Consider the following 25932-nt stretch of genomic DNA (forward strand, 5'->3'; position numbering starts at 1 on the left):
CCTCCCACCTGCCCCATTGGGGTGGCGCAGAGCCCCCGGATCGGAGGAAGACGCAGGACCCGGGAAGAGGGCGGAGTAGGGCGTGAAGCAAGGGGCAGTTACCAACTGGGCTCCGGGCGCCCGGGTCCTCGCCCAGGAAAGAGTAGGAGGGAGGAGCCGATTCCACTCTTCGCTACAGGGGCGGGTACTTGACCACAGAGGGATGAGGGGAGAAAAATCCCGCTAATCAGGACTGCCCACTCCCCTAGGGACTCTGAAGAGGTCTATCTGGGTGCGAACCTCCCAAGCTTTGTATCTTTGTTTTTCAGGGTTGTCTGAGGATCAAAAGAGAGAATGTATATGAAAACTCTGTAAATTGTAAAATGCTAAGCAAATTTAAGGTGCGGTCGTCAGTTTATGCCTCTGTACCCTGAGATTATGTATTTACGTGTTTCTTTACATCTACTTGTGTATCCGTGTCTCTGTCTAGGTTTGTATGTGAGTGTGAGCCCCTATGTGTGGATTAAAAAATATGTACATTAATCATTTAAAAAAATCATTGGTTTGTCAAGCCCCGCCAGAGGCCAGGGAGCCAGAGCTGCTGAGATGTCTGTTCTGGCTTCCCTCCCACTCCTACCACCCCCAACTCCCCTCCTACTCCCTTGCCTTGAGAACAAGGAATTTCCAGTCTTTAGCAAAAGGAACGACAGAGACAGAGAGGCTAAGACTATGAGAAACTGTAAAAAACAAAGATAAGGGGCAGGGGGGTGGGGGAGATGACAAAAAAGCTTGAGATAAATACAAAGATCTTCATTTCTTCTCTTTTTCTCTATGGGCCCCATTTTCCCCAGGGTGGCTCAGGACCACTTCCCTACCTGACTCACCTGCTCCCTCCACTCCTACGTCAGAGTTCTCAGAGGCATGGAGAGCCAAGCATCGGATCCCGTTTAATCAATTGACTTATTATGTATACTTTATTAATAAATAATTGGCTGATTAATTTATTGTCAACACTGGTTTTTTCCAGGAAGGGAAACAGTATCCTCAGTCCCAGTTCTCCAAGAAAAGGAGAAAAGATTGTGAAGAAAATGTGTGAAAGACGAGGAAATTTGGAACCAGGACTGTCATTGCTAGGCAGCGTAGATTTTCATCTAGCAGTTTGCTTTGCTCACTTCCCTCCTGCCCCCAATTTTTCACCGGGCTAAATCAAACTCATTCAGCAAGGTCTGGCTTAAATGTCACCTTCCTGGACCCTTTCCTTCGTGCACCCACTCTAGGCAGAATAATTCCTCTCATCCCTCAGTGGCCTCGTGGCTCTCTGTACACAATTCAATTATAGTTGCTTGTTTCACCCTCAGCCGAGGACGTTTCCTGGGTTGGTGTCACATCTGGTAGGCCCTCTGAAATGAATGAGTAAGATGATGCTGTTTCCAGGCCTCAGCAACTTTGCAAAGGGCACTTGAAAGATTTTGCTCCAAAAGGAGCTGAACCTGGGCAAAAGTCTTCAAGTGAATCCCTGGCCAGTTTGGCTCAGCGGTTGAGCATTGGTCTCTGAACCAGAGAGTCCCGGGTTCGGTTCCTGCAAGGGGCACATACCACACACACAAAAAAAGAAATTTTCAAGTGAAGAAATTTGTTTTCCATGTCTCCTTTCTTCTTTAAGTGTCCGGTAAATTTCACAAGTCTGGCTCCTTGTTCTTTTAAAATGTCCAGTATTCTGGTAAATTAATTCATGTCCACGTCCAAAAAGATTTGTTTGAAATCCTTGCTAGCAGTAGAGAAATATAAACATAAAGTAATGATCCTCCTTTTTTTCCTCTTTCAGTAACATGTTAGAATTATAGTCTAAGGAATGTTATCCTTCAATTTAGTCATCTTACAAGAGATGCTTTACTCCTCAAAGAGACAAAGGAATTGCTTTTAAGGAACTCCTAGACTAGTAGAGGAGATAGACATATAAACAAATAATTACAATGTAGTGCTATAACAGGGGTACAAACAAATGACCATAGGATAGGGGGCAAGTGATCTATTCTGCCTGGAGTTGTGAGGGACACCTTTAGGCAGGCATCCAAAGGAGGTGATGACAATGCAGCTTAGGATTTTGAATTCTGAATAGGAGATTTCCAGGAGGAAGGGGTGGTCAAATCAGAGAGAGCAGAATGTAAACTTACATGGACATATGAAACAGAATGATATGTTTGAGAAATTGGAAACTGTTCATTGTTGCTGGATGGGGGGGTGGGTGGTGGTGGTAAAGAGGAGCCCAAGAAGGTGTACAAAACCCTTTCATTAAGATTATAGACTAGGGCCCAGCCAGTGTGGCTCAGAGGATTGAACGTCCTCCCATGAACTGAGAAGTCCCAGTTCAATTCCCAGTCAGGACACATGCCTGGGTTGTGGGCTGGATCCCCAGTAGGAGGCCTGCGGGAGGCAGCTGATGGATGTTTCTTTCTCTCTTTCTCTCCAAAAAATCAATAAAAACATATTAGAAAAAAAAAATTATAGACTAGGACTTCTCAAACTATGGTAAAGGACAAATTTTTAAAAATTCCAATCTATTATCCACTACTTCTATAAAATACACAAAAAGTGAGTTATTAGAAAAATGAAATAAAATCCCCATTTTTATTAGCCTCAATAAATATAAAATTTCTGTCAAGTTTCTGTAAAAGTTTCTAAATGTTTACATTTAATTTTTGAAATTGTTTCATTGCAGATTGGTAACAAACTTTGAATAGCATTGCTGTAGTTGTTTCTTTACATCTATGTTTTGGATTATACTAAGGACCCTAGACTTCATCACAGAAGATACTGTGGAACCATAAAGACTTTGTAACATGGGAGTGAAAAGGTCAGATCTGCACTTAGGAGTAATGTGGAGGAAGGGTTTTATGGCTGCAGAAACAGGGAGGCCAGCTTGAAGAAAACTAAAATGTAAGAGATCTCAAGGTGCTGGACTAAATCACTGGCATGAGATAGAGAGGAAAGGAGAGATTTCAAAAGATTCAAATCAATAAGACTTGGTGATTGAGTGGCTAAAGGATTGGGGAAAGAGAAGGGTTAGGGTGACTCTTGGGCTTCTAACTTGGGTGATGGAGTAAATAGAATAGAGTGCTCCTTCTCAAAACTTTGGGAATTGTCTTCATCAAATATTCATCGTTCGCAATTCTTTTTCTAAATTTAAAAAATTATGAAATGAGTTTTTCATAACTCATTTGATGACAGAACCTAATTTGACCTGAACTTATTTTGTGGCAGAACTGACCAAAACTTAGATGAGGTAATTTATAGTTTTTGTTTATCACACAGGTTTATCCCAGTGTGAATATTCATATATCTCATTGCAGAAATACGTTTGTTCAGTTATAGGGTACTGCCTCAGACCCTGTTGGGATGTTGCTTTACATTATATATGCACCATATTACCTTTCTAAAATCCAAAAAAATTGATGAAACACATTTGCTACCCAGATTTCCCACCCCATTTAGTCATCAGTCTTGGCTTGCGTTCTTTTGGTTATTTGCATAAATGAGATCCACCTGCAGATAATGAATATTCATTCCAGTGTATGCTATAGGCTCTGAAGATGAGTCTCAAAGTGTTTTGAGCAGTGTCGTCATTATTAAAACAATGCTAAAAACATCTTGAGCCCTGGCCAGTTTGGCTCAGTGGTTAGAGCGTTGGCCTGTGGTCCAGAGAGACCCAGGTTCAGTTCCTGCTAAGGGCGCATATCTTGGTTGCAGTTTGTCCCCGACCCTGGTTGGTTGTGCGGGTGGAAGCCATTCGATGTGTCCCTTTCACGCCAATGTTTTTCTCTCTCTCGCTTCCTCTCTCTCCCTCCCACTCTATCTGAACAAAAAATGGAAAAATGTCTTCGGGTGAGGATGGAAAAAAAACATCTTGAGTGATTACTATGAAGTGACAGAATTCATTTGGAAGGTAAGATGTGAAGTATTTATAAACAACCAGTCATATTACTGTACACCTCATTTTTTCATTTTAGTAGTAAGTGGTCAGTGATCTTCTGGAATTAGTTCCCAAACCTGGAATTAGTTCCCTGGTTCTCTGGCCTTTAGTTAAAATCAAAGTGTGAGCTCTGAATGGTGAGAATTTGGGGACTGGTAGGAAATGAAGTGTGTGTGTGTGTGTGTGTGCATGTATACACAAATTGTTTTTTTTTTTTTTATGAATTTTTATTTATTTTTTTGTTACAGATATTTTACCTTTTTACCCCATTGGCACCCCCCCCCCTCCACCCTGTCCCCGGCTTAGTTGTCCATGTCCATTGGTCATGCATACATGCATATAAGTTCTGTGGTTTATCTCTTCCCACCCCCCACCCCCCATCCCCTCTTCTAAGGGATGTCAGTCTGTGCCCTACTTCCATGTGTCTGGGTCTACTGTATTCCTCAGACTGTTATGTTCATTATATTCCGTATATAAGTGAGATCATGTGGTATTTGTCTTTTTCTGCTTGGCTTCTTTCACTTAAGATAATACTTTCCAGGTCCCTCCATGTCGTCTCAAAGGATAAGAGATCTTTCTTTCTCACCGCTGCATAGTACTCCATTGTGTATATGTACCACAGCTTTTTTATCCATTCGTCTACTGGTGGACACTTGGGCTGTTTCCAGATCTTAGCTATTGTAAATAGTGCTGCTATGAACATGGGGGTACATATATTCTTCCTGATTGGTGTTTCAGGCTTCTTAGGGTATATTCCCAGCAGTGGGATCAATGGGTCAAATGGAAGTTCAATTTTTAATTTTTTGAGGTACCACGATATTGTTTTCCATAGCGGCTGCACCAGTCTGCATTCCCACCAGCAGTGTATTAGAGTCCCCTTTTCTCCACACCCTCGCCAACACTTGTTGTTTGATGATTTGTTGATGGCGGCCATTCTGACAGGTGTGAGGTGATACCTCATTGTTGTTTTAATTTGCATCTCTCTGATGATTAGTGATGTTGAGCATTTCTTCATATGTCTCTTGGCCATACACAAATTGTTTTTAAAACAGCTTTAGGTTTGCAAAAAATTGAGAAGATAGTACAAAGAGTTCCCATACACCCCACATGCAGTTTCCACTATTATTATATTAGTATGGATACATTTGCCACCATTAATGAATCAGTATTACTATATTGTCATTAACTAAAAGTCTATAGTTTATTCAGATTTCCCTAGTTTTTACCTATTTTTTTTTTCTGTTCTAGGATCCCATACATGATACCATATTATATTTGGTTCTCATGTTTCCTTAGGCTCCTCTTAGCTGTTACAGTTTCTCAAACTTTTCTTCTTTTTGATGATCTTGGCAGTTTTAAGGATTATTTGCCAGGTATTTTATAGGATGCCCCTCTGTTGGAATTTGTTTAATGTTTTTGTCATGATTATATTAGTTTTATGGTTTGAGGGAGGAAAACCACAGAGGTAAAATGCCATTTTGATCACATGCTATCAAGGGTACCTAATATCAATGTGATTTATTACTGTTGATATTGACCTCTATAGGTCAGCCAAGGGACTGTGTGTGTGAGACATAGGGTGACCATTGTCTCAGGGGTGGCCTAGACTTTTCTTTTTTCTTTTCCTTTATTGATTTCTAGAGAGAGAGAAAAGGAGAGAGAGAGAGATAGAAACATTGATGAGAGAGAACATCAATTGGCTGCCTCCTGCATGCCCCCTACTGGGGATTAGGCCCACAACCTGGACATGTGCCCCGACTGGGAATCAAACCTGCAACCTCTTGGTGCATGGGTCAGTGCTCAACCACTTAGCCACACCGGCCTGGCTAGACTTTTTTTTATGAGCATAAAATTTCTTCTCTTGCTCATAGCTTAGCCCCATTTTGATTTTTTAAAAATTCCTTGTTTTTCCCTGGCTGATTTGGCTTAGTGGTTGGAGCTTTGACCTTCAGATCAGAGAGTCTCAGGTTTGATTCCGGTCAAGGGCACATGCCTTGGTTGCGGTTCGTCCCTGGCCCTGGTAGGGGTCGTGTGGGAGGTGACCAGTCAATGTGTTTCTCTCACATCGATGTTTCTCTCTCTCTCTCTCTCTCCCTCCTACTGTATCTGAGGATAAATGGAAAAATGTCCTCAGGTGAGGATTGGGAAAAAAAAAAAAAAAATTCCTTGTTTCTAAAAGCTCAAACAATCCCCAGCAGTTACCTCCTTCCCTGACTTTCTCTTCAACTCATTAGGTTCTGTCATCTCTAGTGTTCCTACCCACCACTCAGCTCCTCTTAAAAAATAAGATGCTTTGCTTTGGCTGGTGTGGCTCAGTTGGTTGGTCATCATCTCATGCTACAAAAGGTTGCTGGTTTGATTTCGGGTCAGGTCACATGCCCAGGATGTGGGCTCAAACAGTAGAGGGTGTGCAGGAGGCAGCCAGCTGATCGATAATTGTTCTGCTCTCATAACAATGTTTCTCTCCTTCTCCCTTCCTTTCTCTCTAAAAATCAATATATATATATGTAAAGGATGCTTCAATTTTTACTAACATTTACTGAACACCTATTATGTACACCCTGTTAGGCCAACACTGTGTGAAATTATTTAATGAGAAGCAGCTTGATGTATGGAAAGAACTCAGGCTTTGTAATTTTTTTAAAAAATATTTTTTTCTTTATTGATTTTAGAGAGAGAGGAAGGGAGAGGGAGAGAGAGAAACATCGATGAGAGAGAACATTGACTGGCCTCCTCCTGCATGCCCCCAATTGGAGATCAAGCCCACAACCTGGGCATGTGCCCTGACTGAGAATTGAACCAGTGACCTCTTGGTGCATGGGTTGATGCTCAACCAGTGAGCCACACCAGCCGGGCCAGGCTTTGTAATATTAAGACTTGGGTTGGAACCACAGTCCAGCCCAACTAACTATGCAATCTTGGGCAGGTTCCTTTACCTTTCTTAGCCTTGGCTTCTTCTTTTTCTCTTTAAACAAAAATTTTATTTTATTGATTTGAGAGAGATAGGGAGGGAGAGAAAGAAAAACATTGATTTGTTGTTCCACTTAGTTATGCTTTCATTGGTTGATTCTTCTATGTGACCTGGCCAGGGATCATACCTGCAGCTTTGGTACATCAGAAGGACGCTATAACCAATTAAGCTACCCTGCCAGAACTGCCTTGGCTGCTGCTGCTTCTTTTAAAAATCCTCACCCTAGGATATTTTTTCATTGATTTTCAGATAGAGTGGGAGGGAAGAAGGGAAGGAGAGAGAGAGAGAGAAACATCGACTGGTTGCCTCCTGCACGACCCCAACCAGGACTGGGGACAAATGGCAACCAAGGTACGTGCCTTGTACCGGAATCGAACCCATGACTCTTTGAACTCGAACCCGTGACTCTTCAAACTCATGACTCTTGTCCACGGACCCACTCTCTAACAGTTGAGCCAAATTAGCCAGGGCATCTTGGCTTCTTCTTAAATTGAAATGGTATTTGCCTCACAAGATGTTATGAGGAATAAAAACTTTTTCTTAATCTTCACATTCATTTCTATTAAAACAATTTCCTATGACTACATTTTTATCTTTTTAAAAAATATATGTTTTCTTTTTTTTTTTTTTTATCCTCACCCGAGGGCATTTTTCCATTTTTTTTTTTTTTTCTTCTTTTTTTTTTTTTTTTTGTCCTCACCCGAGGATATTTTTCCATTTTTTTTTTTGTACAGATAGAGTGGGAGGGAGAGAGAGGAAGGGAGAGAGAGAGAGAGAAACATCGACGTGAAGGGACACATCGAGTGGCTGCCACCCGCACGACCAACCAGGGCCGGGGACAAACTGCAACCGAAGTACGTGCCCTTAGCGGGAACCGAACCCGGGTCTCTCTGGACCGCAGGCCGACGCTCTAACTGCTGAGCCAAACCGGCCAGGGCCATTTTTCCATTTTTTGTTCAGGCAGAGTGGGAGGGAGAGAGAGGAAGAGAGAGAGAGAGAGAAACATCGACGTGAAAGGAACACATCGAGTGGCTGCCACCTGCAAGACCGACCAGGGCCGGGGACAAACTGCAACCGAGGTACTGCCCTTAGCGGGAACCGAACCCGGGTCTCTCTGACCGCAGGCCGACGCTCTAACCGCTGAGCCAAACCGGCCAGGGCAAAAATATATGTTTTCTTAAATTATTTTTTAGACAGAATGGAAAGGATAGAGAGAGAAACATCCATGTGAAAGCGAAACATCTATCCTCCTACTGCATGCCCCCTACTGGGGACCGAGCCCACAACCTGGGCATATGCCCTTACTAGGAATCAAACCAGGATCTCTCAGTCCATGGGATGACTCTCAATCCACTGAGTAACACCAGCTTGGCTGACAACATTTTTTTTTATCCTCACTGGAGCACATTTGCATTTATCTTGAGATTGAGCCAGAGGGAGAAATGGAGGAAGAGAGAGAGAGAAACATTAATGTGAGAGAGACACATTGACTGGTTGCCACCCACACGACCCCAAACAGGTCCGGAGACAAACTACAACTGAGGTATGTGCCCTTAGTGGGAACCGAACCTGGGCCTCTCTGGTCCGCGGGTTGACGCTTCTACCGCTGAGCCAAACTGGCCAGGGCAATGACTACCTTTTTAAATGCTGATATTTATTCCTATAAAACACAGCACATTTTTTTTGTGACTTCTGTTTTAAATCATTTAGGACTTTGGAAGACACCATCATCTTTAAAAAATTGTCCCGTCAGGACACTACTTATATACGGCTCTCAACTATAAATTTCCCATTTATAAAAAAAATCGTGATAAAAAAGAAAGAAGGAAAACAGAAGGAACTTGAGACAATTTCCATGGAAATACCAAGTTTGGTCGAGGAGGCTTCGCCCATTCTCGTTTTCTATTGGCTAAACTTACCGTCAATTGCACCAGTTGTAAATAAACTGGAGACGGAAGCATGTTAAAGGGTGGAATCTTCCTGTCGCCATTGCTACTGTGAGAACTGTATTCTAATAGGAGGAAAGCTGCTGCTCCCGCCCTTTCATATCAGTTGCTTAGAGGCAAGATTAGAGGGTCCGTAAAGGGACTGCGTGTTGAAAGCTCCGCTAATCCGATTGGTTGTTATGGGGCGGGTCTTGTAACGGATAGGTTGCTGGCCCTGCCTGTTCGGGATTAGTTGCTGGGGAGAGACACGTGAGGAGGTGGAGGCGTAAGGCGACTATGGCGGGAGGAATGAAAGTGGCGGTCTCTCCTGCAGTTGATGCCGGGCCCTGGGGCGGGCGGACGGGTTGCGGTGGGGCAGTGCGGCTGCTCCTGGTTCTCTCTAGCTGCTTCGTCTGCGGCACAGGTACTGCCGGGGCAGCAGCTGCCAAGGGGGCGGGTGTCGAGGGGGTTACATTCAGAGAAGTGGGGAGCGTTCCGGGGCGCGGCCAGTTACTCTGCGGAGTGGCGCGGGCGTACGGAGAGAAAGAAGCTTGGTCGTCGGAGAATGGGCGTCGGCACTAAGGGGTCAGGGCCTGGGGCAGCGTGGTGGAGCTGCCCAGAGTGGGGAGGAGCCTGGAGCATTTTGGCAGAGACAGGAAGGGAGGCCTGAACTAGGTGAGAAGCGGTCCCAGGGGCTGCGTTGCGCTGCAAGGGCCTCCTCGAGTTTCCTGGTTAAAAGGAGGGAGACCCGAAGATCTTTCCGGGTAGGCAGAGCTGCCGCTGCAAAGGGAGCATCCCATTCATACAGCAGATTAGCAACACCTTCTGAGTGTATGCTTTATCAGGATTTGAGGTATGCGTGGCTGAAATGCAGTAATCTCTATCTAATGTCTTCTGTCCTTGTAAGGTCCTGGCTCCTACAAACCCTACAGAATGGACCTGGAGCCGTTGAATTCTCATGTCAGGGGAAAAAAAAAATACAAGCGCCATTTAGCACGAATAGTTTTCTTTTGGAAATTTAATTCCTTAAGCAAATTTATTTGATACTACTGGATAATTGGCTTTGGACTGCGTTGAAACTTTTCCCTTTCTGCTCTAATACAGAAAACCTAGATTGTAAGAACCTCCATCTATCCGAACCCCCTTGTCGTTAAATGCACAACAGAAAAGTGAGGTTTCCAAGGGAACCTCACTGAAGGGAGCTGAAACTCACGGGGTTAAAGATAATTGTGTTCTGTATGCACATACTGTGCTTGTTTGTTGCCTATCTCAAGTTGCCACTTATGGTTATCTTTAGCAGCAGCTTTAAGGTTGTCTCAGGATCCATGCATCTAGTTCCAAAGCCCAGCGTCCTTCTGAAACTTTTTGTATTTAAGGGAGAGGAGAATAGGTATCCAGGAAGGTACTTTTCTAGAGGCAGGGCCCAGAGTAACATTTATTTGAAGGGCTGTTTATGATCTGAATGAACTTGGGTCAGATAGTTAACCTCTAAAATGGGGTTGTGGATTGTGGGGATGAATGAGAAAATATACACAAAAATGTTACATAGAGCTCTATCAGAAATCCCTTTAAGTTTCCTTAGTGGAGAGAAGGACAGGTAGGTATAGGCTGAAAGAAGGGTAAACTTGGGGGATGATACTTGTTATGTGTGACCTGATAGATCATGTGGGTGGCAGCTATAAAATGACAATCATGTAATAGAGAGGACCTTTCTAAAAGTCAGAGGTATCTGAAAACAGTGGAGTACCTCAAAAGGCAGGGAGTTCTTTCTCACTGGAAGTTTTTGAAAAATTTGATTACAAAAATAATCTGTTTATTTTACACTACATGGCAAGTACAGTGAAGTAGAAAGAAGTAGAAAAAACCCTCACTGTTTATTCCATGCAGAGGCAATCCATTTTAGCACACTTTCTTTTTTTTTTTTAATTTTTTTCTTTCTTTATTGATTTGAGAGAGAGAGGAAAGGAGAGGGAGAGAGAGAGAAACATCAATGAGAGAGAACATTGATTGGCTACCTCCTGCGCCCCACTGGGGATTGAGCCCACAACCTGGGCATGTGCCCTGACCAGGAATTAAACCAGTGAGGGTTTTTTCTACTTCATTGTACTTGCCATGTAGTGTAAAATAAACAGATTATTTTTGTAATCAAATTTTTCAAAAACTTCCAGTGAGAAAGAACTCCCTGCCTTTTGAGATACTTCATTGTTTTCAGATACCTCTGACTTTTAGAAAGGTCCTCTCTATTACATGATTGTCACTTGGTGCATGGGTCGACGCTCAACCACTGAGCCACACCAGCTGGGCATTTTAGCACACTTTCTTCAGATATTTTTCCACATGCTTTAATTTAAAAAATTTTTAAAAATTGATAATACATTCATATTCCTGTCAGCAATCCAGTTCTCTTCCCTAGAGGCCATCAGTTATTACCAGGGATAGTTTTCTCATTTGATTTTATAGCATAAGCATTTTCCTATATCACTTAAAATTCTTTATAAATGTTATTTTTACTTATCTGGACAGATCATTTATTTAATGTTTCTGATTAAACATTTGGTTGCATATTTGTGGTGTTTCTAGCTTTTTTTTTTTTCCCTTTTATTGATTTTTAGAGAGAGAGGAAGAGAGAGAAATAGAAACATCGATCAGAGAGAACATCAATTGGCCTCCTCCTGCATGCCACCCACTGGGGATTTGGCCCAAACCTGGGCATGTGCCCTGATCGGGAATCTAAACGGCGACCTCTTAGAGGTGCATGGGTCAACACTTAACTACTGAGTTATACGGGCCAGGCTGTTTCTAGCTTTTAATTGTAGGTAACACTTTGTATATAACTTTTTTTATTGCATTCGGATTTTTTTTTTTAGGGTAGATTCTCAAACGTGGATTTACTAGATCAATAGCTAAAATATATTTAAGACCTTTGAAACATCTTGCTAAAGTACTTTACTGAAAAGTTGTGTCAGGTTGCACCACTATCAGCAAATACTTGCTTGTGACACTTGACAGCACTGGATATTCTAAACTGTAACACCTTTGCTAATTTGATAGATTGAAAGTAGTATCTTAATGTACTTTGCATTTCTTGCATTATTTGTGAGGAAGCATCTGTAAACTGTTTATTAGCTATTTAATTTTCTGTTTTGACTTTTGAATCTTTTGGAGTTTCTGTCCCTTGTTCTTGGCCTATTTATTATGATTTATATTTATTGTCATTTTTGTGGACTTTTAAAATTTTTTTTCTTCATTGATTTTTAGAGAGAGGAAGGGAGAAGGTGAGAGACATAGAAACATAGATAGAGCCCTGGCCGGTTTGGCTCAGCGGTTAGAGCATCCGCCTGTGGTCCGGAGAGACCTGGGTTCGGTTCCCGCTAAGGGCATGTACTTCGGTTGCAGTTTGTCCCCGGCCCTGGTTGGTCGTGCGGGTGGCAGCCACTCGATGTGTCCCTTTCACATCGATGTTCCCCTCTCTCTCTCTCTGTTCCTCTCTCTCCCTCCCACTCCATCTGTGCAAAAAATGGAAAAATGTCCTCGGGTGAGGATTACAAAAAAAAGAAAAAGAAACATAGATAGAGAACATCAATTGGCTTTCTCCTGCATGCCCCTCACTGGGGATCAGACCCACAACCTGGACATGTGCCCTGACCTGGAATTGAACTGGCGACCTCTTGGTTCATGGGTTGATGCTCATCCACTGAGCTAGCCAGGCAGATTTTTGTGGACTTTTACAATTATTTGTAGAAACTTTTTTATATATTAAGGATATATATTTATACTCTTGTTTATTTATTGCAGAACTTTCATTTGTTTGCCCCCCCCCCCTTTTTTTAAATCCTTACTGGAGGACATGCTGAGAGAGACACCCGTCAGTGTGAGAGACAAACATTGATTGATTGCCTTCTGCATGTGCTCCAACCTAGGATTGAACCCTCAACTGGGTTGGAACCAGAAACCCTTCAGTGCATAAGATGATGCTCAACCAACCGAGCCACTCTGGCCGGGTTTACCTTTTTTTCCTTATCCTCACCTGAGAGCATTTTTGTATTTTTATCTTGAGATAGAGTGGGAGGGAAAGAGAGAGAGAAAGGGACATATCGAGTGGTTGCCACCCACACGACCCAAGCAGGGCCGGGGACAAACTGCAATCGAGGTACGTGCCCTTAGCAGGAACTGAACCCAGGTCTCTCTGGACCACAGGTCGACACTCTAACTGCTGAGCCAAACCGGCCAGGGCAAGATGCTAGTTTTTAAGGAGGCTTTTAAGTATGAACTGGATTGCCTCCTTACAGAAATGAATAGAGACTATTTAAGAGTTAGAAGAGATTGTTTTTCATAACTTTTTAGGGTCCATTCTGGTCCTCACATACTATAAATCATTTTTTTAAAAAAACATTTTATTTATTTGTTTTTTATCCTCACCTGAGGACATTTTTCCATTTTTTGTTTAGATAGAGTAGGAGGGAGAGAGAGGAAGAAAAAGAGAGAGAAAGAAAGAAACATCGACGTGAAAGGGACACATCAAGTGGCCACCACCCACACAACCCAACCAGGGCCGGGGACAAACCGCAACTGAGGCACATGCCCCCAGCGAGAACCAAACCCAGGTCGCTCTGGACCGGTTTGGCTCAGCAGTTAGAGCATCAGCCTGTGGACCAGAGAGTCCTGGATTCGGTTCCCACTAAGGGCATGTACCTTGGTTGCAGTTTGTCCCCAGCCTCGGTTGGGGTCGTGTGGGTGGCAACCAGTCGATGTGTCTCTCTCACATTGATGTTTCTCTCTCTCTCCCTCCTGCTCTGTCTGAAGATAAATGCAAAAAAATGTCCTCGGGTGAGGATAGAAAAAAGATAAAAAAACAAAGGTATGTTTGTATTGATTTTTTTAGAGAAAGAGATAGAAACATTGATGTGAGAGAGAAACATCCATCGGCTGCCTTCTGCTGAGCCAAACTGGCCAGAGCTGAATCATTTTCATTACCTTCTATCTATAGATGTTAATTGATCAGTGCTGTTGATTGAAAAGTAAGTTTGTAATGATCATAAGTAAACATAAAGTTATTAACCTTTGAATAGCTGCTTTATGGGTAAATAAAGTAAGTAAGTTGTGATTCATTAAATTGTAAGAAGGCAGTTTTCTGTGAAGAAGTAGATCTTTGGGTTCAGAAAGCATTTTCCTTAATATTTAATTCATTCTGCCTGTTTTTTTTTTTAATCCTCACCCAAGGACACTTTTGCATCCATCTTCAGATAGAGCGGGAGGGAGAGAGGGGGGAAGAAAGAGAGAAACATTAATGTGAGACAGACACATCAACTGGTCGCCACCCACACAACCTCAACCGGGCTGGGGACAAACTGCAACCGAGGTACATGCCCTTAGCGGGAACCCAGCCCAGGGCTCTCCGGCGGACCAACGCTCTAACCACTAAGCTAAATTGGAGGGCCATTCTGCTTTTTAACATGCTGACTGACTCATTTTAGGGAGGGAAAGAAAGGTGGTGTCCTTTTGCTATGAGAAGCACAGCGTTCTATCATGAACATTTTGACAACTTGTACAGGTTTAAGGTTATTTGGTTTAAGTTCTGTGTTTCTAACAAATTACGCTATAGCTGGAGTGGTGATTGTTTCCACAGATTATCCTTTTAGGCTGAATTGGTATTTTATTTCTCAATGAATTTCCAAAGATGTGGCTGGCCAAGGTGCTGATTTGCACAGGAGGTTGCTATTAAAGAGGTTTGTTTGTTTACTTACTTATTTACAGTTCTTTCCCTTAAATGATGTGGAACTTGGGAAAAGGAAGAACTAGATTTTAAAACATGTTGCTTTTTATAAAAAAGTTTGATTTCTTTAGGAAAAATGACGTTGGAAAATTTAGAGTTAGTTTAAAAACACCATTGCCTTTTCTTGGCATTGTTTCAAGTGGCCTGTATTATTGGTACATTATTTTTATCTTACTATCCTACCCTCTTGAAAATAATAATGGGCTTGAAAAGGTATGGTATTATGTTACTTGGTGCTGTGGGAAAGGGCTTAATAAGTGTGAATCTTGTCTTTTTAAAAATTTGTAAATACAATATATTTTTTAAAAATATGTTTTGCCCTGGCTGGTTTGGCTCAGCGGTTAGAGTGTCGGCCTGTGGTTCAGAGAGACCCGGGTTCGGTTCCCGCTAAGGGCACGTACCTCGGTTGCAGTTTGTCCCCTGCTCTGGTTGGGTCGTGCGGGTCGCAGACACTCGATGTGTCCCTTTCACGTTGATGTTTCTCTTTCCCTCCCACTCTATCCGAACAAAATATGGAAAAATGTCCTCGGGTAAGGATTAAAAAAAAAATACACACACACACATGTTTTTAGCCCTGGGCAGTTTGGCTCAGCAGTTAGAGCATCAACCTGTGGACCAGAGAGTCCTGGGTTCGGTTCCCGCCAAAGGCATGTACCTTGGTTACAGTTTGTCCCCAGCCCCGGGGTGGGGTTGTGTGGGTGGCAACCAGTCAATGTGTCTCTCTCACATCGATGTTTCTCTCTCCCTCCTGCTCTATCTGAAGATAAATGCAAAAAAATGTCCTCGGGTGAGGATAGAAAAAAGATAAAAAAACACGGGTATGTTCATATTGATTTTTTTTAGAGAAAGAGATAGTAACATTGATGTGAGAGAGAAACTTCCATCGGCTGCCTTCTGCATGCCCCCGACCAGGCATGTGCCTGACTGGGAATCGAAGCAGGACCTATCAGTCCATGGGATGACAATTCACTGAGTCACACTGGCTGGGCTGATTTTTATCTTTATTTATTTTTTATTTGGGTGCAGCCACTATGGAAAACAATATGGTGGTTCCTCAAAAAATTAAAAATGGAGTTGCTATTTGACCTAGTGATTTCACTTCTAGGAATATATCCTAAGAAGTGTAAAACACCAATCAGAAAGAATATATGCACCCCCTATGTTCATAGTAGTACTATTTACAATAGCTAAGACCTGGAAATAGCCCAAGTGTTCATCAGTAGATGAGTGGATAAAAAAGCTGTGGTATATTTACACAATGGAGTACTACTATGCAGCTGTAAGAAAGATCTCTTACCCTTTGAGACAGAATGGAGGGACCTGGAGAGTATTACGTTGAGTGAAATAAGCCAGTCAGAGAAAGACAAGTACCACATGTTCTCATTTATGGAATATCGAACAAAATAAGCCGTTGATCAAAATAGATCCGGAGTCATAGAAGTAGACTGACAAACCTCAAAGGGATGGAGGGTGAGGGGAGAGAGAAGAGATAAATCAAAGAACATATATATATATATATATATATGTGCACAACCAATGGACACAGACATCAGTTTGGGAAAGGCAGGAGGGGGTGGGAGTAAGTAGGGAGGGAGTCAATGGGGAAATAAAGAGGGACACCTGTAATACTTTCAACAATAAAAAAGAAGTAAAATAGCCCTGGCTTGTTTGGCTCAGCGGTTAGAGCATCGGCCCGTGGACCAGAGAATTCCAGGTTCAGTTCCCACTAAGGGCATATACCTCAGTTGCAGTTTGTCCCCGGCCCCAGTTGTGGTTGTGGGGGTGGCAACTTGTCGATGTTTCTCTCTCTCTTCTCCCCTCTCTTTCTCTCTCTCTCTCTCTCTTCCCCCCTCTCTTCCTCTGGCTTTATCTGAAGATAAATGCAAAAATGTCCTCGGGTGAGGATTAACAACAACAACAAAAAAGCAAAACAAAAAAGAAGTAAAATAGTCCTGGCTGGTTTGGCTCAGCGGTTGGAGCATCAGCCTGTAGACCAAAGAGTCCCAGATTCGGTTCCCGCTAGGGGCACGTACCAAAAAAAAAAAAAAGTAAAATAAAGTTGAGATATAATTCACATACCATAAAATCCACCCTTTCAGTGGTTTTTAGTGTGGTCACAGGTTGCAAAACCATCACTACTAATTACAGAATATTTTCATTCATCCCAAATGAGACCCCATACACCTTAGCATTCATGACCCAATCCCTTCTCCTTCCAGTTCCTGGCAAACACTAATCTACTTCCTGTTTATGTGGATTTGCCTATTCTGAACATTACGTATAGATGGAATAATTCAATATGTGATCTTTTTTAGTCTGGATTGTCATTCATTATAATTTTTCAAGGTTCATCCTTATTATAGTATGTATCAGTACTTTTTTCCAGTATTTTTTATGGCTGAATAATACTCCATTGTATACGTATGCCACATTTTGTTTATCCGTTTATCAGTTGATGAACAATTCAGTTGTTTCCACTCTTTGGTTATTGATATTGCTGCTATGAATATTTGTACAACTTTTGGTATAAACAGTATGTTTTCATTTTTCTTGGGTATATATATAGAAGTGGAATTGCTAGGTCATATTATAACTTTACGTTGAACTCTTTAAGGAACTGCCAAACTGTTTTTAAATAAGCTGCTCCATTTTACATCCTTGCTAGCAGTGTCTGAGGGTTCCAGTTTCGCTACATCCTCACTAACACTTGTTATTGTCCTCATTTTGATTATAGCCATCCTAGTGAGTGTGAAGTGGTATATCATTGTAGTTTTGATTTGTACTTACCTAATCACTAATGATGTTGAGCCTCTTTTTGTGTGCTTATTGGCCATTTGTATATCTTCTCTTTTTTTTTCAGTTTTATTTTTATTGGATTCAGTTGTACATCTTAGTGGTTAAACAATCATATATTTACAGTGTTCTCCTCAATACTTCCAGTACCCCAACTGGCACCATACATAGTTATTACAATATTATTGACTACATATTTCCTATGCTCTACTTATATCCCTGTAACTATTTTGTAATTACCAATTTGTACTAAATGCCTTCACCTCTATTACCCAGTCCCCAAACTCCCTCCCTCCTGGCAACCACCAGTTTGCTTTCTCTGTCTATGAGTCTGTTTCAGTTTTGTTTGTTCGTTTATTTTGTTCTTTAGATTCCACATATAAGTGAAATCATATGGTATTTGTCTTTCTCTGACTTATTTCACTGAGTGTAATACCCTCTAGGTCTGTCTATGCTGTTGCAAATGGTGAGATTTCATTATTTTTTTATGGCCGAGTAATATTCCATTGTATATATGTACCACAGCTTTTTTTTTTTTGTATCTTCACCCGAGGATATTTTTCCATTTATCTTCAGACAGAGTGGAAGAGAGGGAAGGAGGGAGGGAGGGAGGGAGGGAGGGAGGGAGGGAGGGAGACAGACAGACAGACAGACAGACAAACATCGATGTGAGAGAGACACATTGACTGGTTGCCTTCTGCACGACCCCAACCAGGGCTGGGGACGAATGACAACCAAGGTACATGCCCTTGACTGGAATCGAACCCGTGACTCATTTGTCTTCCGGCCAGCACTCTAACTGCTGAGCCAAACCGGCCAGGATTGTACCACAGTTTTTTTTTATCTACTTGTCTATTGTTGGGCACTTGGGTTGCTTCCATATCTTAGCTGTTGTAAATAATGCTACAATGGTCAGAGAGGTGCATATATTCTTTTGAAGTAGAGTTTGTTTTTAAATTTTTTTTATACATTCCCCAGATGTTGAATTACTGGGTCATAAGGCAGATCCATTTTTAATTTTTGGAGAAACTCCATACTGTTTTCCATAGTGTCTGCACCAATCTGCATTCCTACCAACAGTGCATGAGGGTTCCCTTTTCTCCACATCCTCACCATTGTATATCTTCGGTGAAGAAATGTCTATTCAAGTCATTTGCCCGTTTAAAAAATTGGGTTATTTCTCTTTTTATTGTTGAGTTGTAATAGTTCCTTATGTATCCTAGATACTAAATCCTTATCATATATATAATTTGTAAATATTTTCTTTCATTTTGTGGGTTGTAGTTTCAAAAAAACACAAGTTTTAATTTTTTAAGAAGTCTGATTTATCTTTTTTTTCTCTATGCTTTATTGTCATATATAAGAAACCATTACCTAATCCAAGATCACGAAGATTTACACTTTTGTTTTCTTCTAAGAGTTTTATTTGTTATGTGCTCCTAGCGGGAACTGAACCTAGGACTCTCTGGTCTGCAGGCCAATGCTCTAACCGCTGAGCCAGACCAGCCAGAAATGCTGTTTTATTTCTTAAAACTTGAAATAAAACAGCATAGGAAGACAAGCAACTTTGCAATCTGTTATGTGTTTATTGATTTTTTTTTTTTTTTTAGAGAGAGAGAAAGGGGGAGAGAGAGAGAGAGAGAAACATCGATGTGAGAAACATCTATTGGCTGCCTCCTGCATGCCCCTTACCGGGGATTGAGCCCGAAACCCAGGCTTGTGCCCTGATTGGAATCTGGAATTGAACTGGGACCTCTCAGCCCATGGGATGACACTCAAATCACTGAGCCACACCAGCCAGGCTCTTTAGCATCTTAAAATTGATAAAACATCAATTCTGGCCTGACTGGTTTGGCCCAGCAGTTAGAGCGTCCAGCAGTTAGAGCGTCAGCCCAAGGACCAAAGTCATTTGCCCGTTTAAAAAATTGGGTTATTTCTCTTTTTATTGTTGAGTTGTAATAGTTCCTTATGTTTCTGTCTCTAACTGCAGACCAGCAGTTAGAGCGTCAGCCCAAGGACCAAAGAGTCTCAGGTTCAATACCGGTCAAGGGCACGTACCTTGGTTACAGCTCAGTCCCCAGCCCTGGTCGGGGTCATGTGGGAGGCAGTCAGTTGATGCTCACATCGATGCTCTCTCTCCATCTCCCTGTCCCTCTCCCCTCTCCTGAAGATAAGTGGAAAAATTTCCTTGGATGAGGATTAAAAAAAAAACCAAAACATCAATTCTTTTCATCCTCCTCAGGAAAGGGATAGAGAAAAATCACCACATGGGATTACTTTAGCTGTACCTTTTTAAGGGAAACAGGACCTGGGTGTGAATGTCAGTTAAGCTGTTTAATAGCTGTGTGGCTTTGGGCAAGTTCATCCTTCTTAAACATGTTTCCTCATTTGTGAAATAGTGATTGTGAGACTACCTGCCTCATAACATTGTTGGGAGGGTTAAGTGAGGTAGCATACTGTCTGTCTTAATAAGTACTTCATAGTAGTTTTTGTTATTACTAATTCTGGGTTAATGACTATTTGTAATATTTAAATAATTAAATTTGACAGAAATAAGACTGCCTTATTTCTTCTCTCATCTCAGTTGTTTCTGTCTCTAACATTTTAAGCCCAACTTTAAGAAAGTGGTCAGTTTAAATCTTTGTGGAATGAGTTATAGTTATTAACTTGTTCTGTTATATTAATTCTTATTTCCTTTCTTTTCATAAAGCTAAAATTGACGTAAAAGTGGTCACACTTCAGGAATCTCGAGTTTATAATATGATTACCAGACAACAATTCTGTTATGAAAATGTGCTTATCCCAAAGTGGCACGATATATGGACACGGATACAGGTAATAATTTGGAGGCCTCTGGCAGGGGCAGCTTCTGTGAATGTCTGTCTGTCTCTCTGTATTAGTGAGTACTTTGACAGTCTTCTTTTTCCCAAAGAAACTCCTTTCTTCTCTTGTCCTCTGTCCTTTTAAAAGGCCTTATGCCTTTCTTGGTCTGGAAACTGTTGGGCTGCCTGTCAGGATGTAAACTCTTTTGCCTTGCTGCTTCTATTTTGATTCTACACAACATGTTTCATAAACCTCCTGAACTGAAGTTTCCCCTTGATAGAATGACTTGGTCTCATTTTTTTCATAACACCATTAAACCACCTGGCAAAGCAAGAGTGTCTGGCTGTAATAATGATTGAACAAAATGAGCCCTTTTGAAAATGTTGCTACTGCCATAAGCATAGTTACTGATAAGGGTATTTGTTGTTCACATCAAAAACATAAGGGTGGGTTTCTTTTTTTAATTCTCTCTTTTTTTTATTGTCTAATATGAAGATCATATTCCATCTGAAGCAAATTATAACCAACATTTACCCATAATCAGTGATTTGTGTGACAAAGAATTAAACTTCTCAGCCTGTCATTATGGGAAACAATTTTGGGCCTGTTTGTGCCTGGCAATTTTCTTAATATTCTAGACTCTTGCTTTGTATGATCTCTTATAAATAGCTGTATTGTGGAAGTCTTTTTTTCTCCCTATGTTCTGGCCTAATAGTAGATTCAGATCATGTTAACAGAAAGACATTGTAACGCTGCCTGTCTGTACCATGTACACTGTTATTTGCCCAATTATATTGTAGCTGTTGTATCTCCATATTTCCTATAAGCCTTGTGGAAAACTAGTGCCATTTCTGATTTAGATATTTACTCTAAAGGTTTTTTTTTTTTTTTATTTATTGTGTTGTGAAAAACTCATCTTGATTTTGTGTTATAGATCCGGGTAAATAGTTCCAAACTGGTGCGAGTTACCCAGGTGGAGAATGAGGAGAAGCTGAAGGAACTAGAGCAGTTTAGTATCTGGAACTTTTTTTCCTCTTTTTTAAAAGAGAAATTGAATGACACCTATGTTAACGTGGGTCTGTACAGCACAAAAACCTGCCTCAAAGTTGAGATTATAGAGGAAGACACCAAGTACAGTGTCACTGTGACCCGCAGTAAGTCTTACCTGTGTTTTTCTGATGGATTCTATAGTGAGAGGGACTGAACTTTGGAGGGACTGAAATTCGTGAGACAGAAAAGTCAGCCCAAGATAATTCCATTTTGGTTCTGATTATAACCTGAGTTCACCACTGCTCCAGTTTAGAGAGGCTCCGCCCATATAAAGCCCTTTAGGCCTAGAATCAAGACTTCACCTTGATCATTGTATAAGTACCTCCTTACCTAGAATTGTGAAGATGCACATTCCTAATGCTTCCAGTGGCTCTGACCTGATATTCCTAGTATTCTTCAGTAAGAAAGATGTATTCCTGCCTGCTAGGATAGATGTCCTGAAATGTACAGGTCTACATTTGAAGACATGAATGGTTAAACAATAAAAACTGAAGAAAGGTAGAACTGAATATTAATACTTCACAAGTAAAAAATATTTGTGGAATGATAAATATAAAGATCACTGCAGTTTAAGGCTTACTCAGTGGAACTGGGAGAAGTTCTCTTTTCTCTGAATGTCTGAGAAAGTTTCACAGAGGAGGCGAACCATTACCCTATTGAATTCTCTGACTTTTGGTTTCTTCTTGGTTACCACCCAGGGTCCTGGATTGTTGTGAAAAGTAGAAATGGTCCTGGGTTTTGCTATGAAGTGTGGTTTGTGACCTAATTGTTCTGGAGTTCCAGTTCTTTGGTTGTATAGGATTGGTCTGTTTTGTTTTGTATTTCTTTTACATTTACTAATCCTTTCTCCTGTTTCATTTGTGGACCTCCCCTAGACTCAGCTCTTGAGTGTGAAAGCTGTGGGAGGGTCTGCTATGCCCCTAAGGGGCCTTTGCTTGGACCTCCTGGTCCTGGATGAGATGTGTTTGTAGCCTTTTCCAACACAGTGGTTGTGTAGAGGGAAGTAAATTGTCGTGTTGGGCAAGCAAAACAGCCAGTTAGAGAACAACAGAGGGCCCTGATCCAAAGTTCTAGGCAAATCTGTTATATCCCCAGCCTGAGTGACTTAAGGCTTGAAAGCCAGAGTGGTAGAGACCCCTTGTGGGCGATTGCATGAAGTGCTCATGGCACCATGCCTGGTTCTATCCAAAGCAAAGCTTGGTTTCTTTCAGCCTTGTTGTAGGTAGCCAAAATAAAAATAAGATCTTCAGGAAAGTACAGGTTAGACAGAGACCTAATTACACTTTCTCTTTGGAAGGGTGCCCAGCCCAAAGCTGGGCTGTTTGGGTGGGCTGTTTACATTTATTTTATTAGCTGACCAATAATGCCAACATTGCTTTTTATTTTATAAAGTAATTCCCTCTTATTCATGGTTTCACTTTCTGTGGCTTCAGTTACCTGCATTCAGCATCAGTCTGAAAATATTAAATGGGAAATTTCAGAAATAAACAATTCATAAATTTTAAATTGTGTGCTGTTTTGGGTAGCGTGATAAAATCTCACACCATCCCATCTGGACATGAATCATCCCTTTGTCCAGTGTATCCAAACTGTATATGTTACTCTCCTGTTGGTCACTTAGTAGTCATTTGGTTCATCAGATTGATTGTCACCCCTGACTGTCCTGTATTGCAGTGCTTGTGTTCAAGTAATCCTTAATTTACTTAATAATGGCTCCAAAGCACAATAATAGTGATGCTGGCAATTTGGATATGCCAAAGAGAAGCTGTCACGTGCTTCTTTTAAGTGAAAAGGTGAAAGTCATTGACTTAATGAGGAAAGAGAAAAATATTGTGTGCTGAGGTTGCTAAGATAAATGGCAAGAATGAATCTTCTATACATGAAATTGTGAAGAACAAAAAATAAATCCATGCTAGTTTTGCTATCACACCTCAGATTGCAAAAGGTACAACAGCCATAGTGCATGATAAATGCTTAGTTAAGACGAAAAAGGCAATCAATTTGTGGGTGGAAGACCCGAACAGAAAACGTGTTCCAATTGATGGCAGTGTATTGCGCCAGAAAACATTGAACCTGTACTGACTTCAGCCAGGGAATCCTTAAACGAACGGCCACATTCATGTAACTTTATTATAGTATGTTGTTATAATTATTCTATTTAATTATTAGTTATTGTTGTTAATCTCTGATTGTGTCTATTTTATAAGTTAAACTTTATCAAAGATGTGTTTGTATAAGAAAATATAGTATATGTAGGCTTCCAGTATCATCCACGATTTCCAGTATCCACTGGGGGTCTTGGAACATATCCCCCTGCAGATGAGGGTGGACTACTGTAATGCCTTAAATTGTTTGGTTCCCCTATTAAGCAGAAGTCTCTGTTTATTTCAGGATTTGACCCCAAACTCTTTCTCGTTTTCCTCCTTGGACTTATGTTATTTTTTTGTGGAGATTTACTGAGCAGGTAAGTTTCAAGGCTAGAGTGGGAAATGACGAGGCTCAGACCCACTCTGTTTGACTTTTATCATAAAAACCTTAAGTGTTGCCCTGGCTCGTGCTCAGTGGTTAGAGTGCTGGCCTGCGGTCCCAAGAGACCCGGGTTCAGTTCCTGCTAAGGGCCTCGGTTGCAGGGCATCCCTGGTTGGGTCGTGTGGGTGGCAGCCACTCGATGTGTCCCTTTCACGTCGATGTTTCTCTCTCTCTCGCGCGCGCGCGCTCTCTCTCTCTCTCTCTCTCTCTCTTCCTCTCACTCTATCTGAACAAAAAAATGGAAAAATGTCCTCGGGTGAGGATAAAAAAAAAACCTTAAGTGCTGCCATTTCCTTTTCCAGGAACTTTATGGCTAGGCCATTGCTTGTTTGGATAATTCTAAAAAATAATATGTGTGTTATTTATTTATTTTTCTTCTTCTGGTATTGAATAAGACTGGTAATAATGAAATCCCCCTATTAAATTGACCTATCTTGTGATGGGATTTAGCCAATAAATATATCAATCACTCTCCACCATTAGAAATAACCTGTTAAACCCTTATTTTTACTGGGCTGTGTGTTGATAAATTTCATGCTCTTCAGAGGTAAAGAGACAAACATTAACCACTTATTCATTTCCTGCCTTTAGGAACCTACTTGCTAAGCTAGGTGCAACTGGTATGTACAAATATAAAGAAAGCAGGTAGATAACTAAACAAACACTGAACAAAGATAGAATCAACATTATCTTTGTATACAAGTAAAGAGAATATTTGTGGAGTAGTGAATGAAAGATTGACAATAGGAGTTTGAAGTGGGGCTGGAGTGAGGTTGGTGGAAGTTGTTCCTTCTTTGGGTGATCCTGAGAGAAACTCAGTGAGGGAAGAATAATTGATAGATAGAGCCTAGAATGGGAGTAGGAGCTCTCTGTTCTAGGCCCTGTGTTTGGTTGATCCTTCTCAGTAATCAATTCTGGATAATCAGTTCAGTTCTAATTTTCTGTGTCCACAAGGCAGTATTCTTGTCTCTTTCTTCTAGAGAAGTTGTACAGTTCCTGAGAAGAAAGATTCTTCTTGAAAATTGGCTTGGGAGAGATGCTGTGGATGGGAGTGGGAGACTAAGCAGAGGTTTATTTTGGGGATATACTTGAGGGGACCTCATTGATACTAATCCTTATAATCTGGCAGCAACTACATCGTTCTAGTCTCTTTAATTTTCTGACCTCAAGTTTTGGTCAAATACCTGCTATAATCTTGTATCTTTTTTCTATCTTTGGCCGAGATAGTTGTCCTAGTTGGAACAATGTCATGTATGAACAGTACACACATAGTCATGAAATAAATTTTCTCTCTGTAGAAGCCAAATCTTCTACTATTCTACTGGGATGAGTGTGGGAATTGTGGCCTCTCTGCTAATCATCATTTTTATACTGTCCAAGTTTATGCCCAAGGTAAGTAGCAGAATACTCATGTGGTTAAGATGAGCTTGGGTAGTTGAAAGGTAGTTTTCTTAGGTAATCTAACAGCACTGAAAATTTGCATTGGTGGCTAAGTCATTGTCCTAAACTCTTGCCTTGATTCAGAAAGGTACTTTCCAAGATGAAACTTGGAGCCTGATTACATAAAAACTCTCCCTTTTTGTTTAAAATTTTGTTCTCAGTGGGGGATTAAAGTCTATTTGCTAATTACGTAGGCTTTTAAGTTATTTAGCATCTCATTTTCCCAGACTGTACCATTTTAAATATTAAGGAAAACTTTGTAAGAATGTGTTTTTCAGTAGTTTGAATTTTTTAAAACATAGTTCTATTTTGCTTTTATGTATGGAATGCCTGTGTAACTTTTTGCTTTCACTTCTACTCTGTCTTAGAAAAGTCCCATTTACATCATCCTGGTGGGAGGCTGGTCCTTTTCGCTGTACCTCATTCAACTAGTTTTTAAAAATGTACAGGAGATCTGGAGGTGTTACTGGCAGTATCTTTTAAGTAAGTGTTGTCGGTTTTGCTTTCCTTTTTATATGTTTATAAGCTACTTTAGTTAATTTGGTCATGAAATTAACTTTTAGGTGTTTAATAGTCCATGCCATTTTATTAACTTTTGAGAATCATAGTTCTTTACTTATTTTTAACCCTCTGCAATTGTTACCATCTCTTAAATTAAAACAATGCTTCCCAGCCGGTG

The 25932-nt window shown here is 41.0% G+C and overlaps 1 protein-coding gene across 1 annotated transcript in view; it reads left to right on the forward strand.

Annotated features, from left to right (window-relative positions):
• The first annotated feature begins 9142 nt into the window (after nucleotides 1–9142).
• Nucleotides 9143–25932, forward strand: part of NEMP1 (nuclear envelope integral membrane protein 1) — a 29464-nt gene continuing 12674 nt past the window's right edge. Inside the window, exons 1-6 of the mRNA XM_036251534.1 lie at nucleotides 9143–9269; nucleotides 20122–20246; nucleotides 21169–21388; nucleotides 23676–23748; nucleotides 25112–25205; nucleotides 25622–25736. Coding sequence (XP_036107427.1) covers nucleotides 9143–9269; nucleotides 20122–20246; nucleotides 21169–21388; nucleotides 23676–23748; nucleotides 25112–25205; nucleotides 25622–25736 — 754 coding nt within the window. The remainder of the gene's footprint in view (nucleotides 9270–20121; nucleotides 20247–21168; nucleotides 21389–23675; nucleotides 23749–25111; nucleotides 25206–25621; nucleotides 25737–25932) is intronic.

The sequence above is a fragment of the Molossus molossus genome, unplaced genomic scaffold, assembly GCF_014108415.1.
Source record: "Molossus molossus isolate mMolMol1 unplaced genomic scaffold, mMolMol1.p scaffold_m16_p_10, whole genome shotgun sequence".
NCBI lineage: Eukaryota > Metazoa > Chordata > Mammalia > Chiroptera > Molossidae > Molossus > Molossus molossus.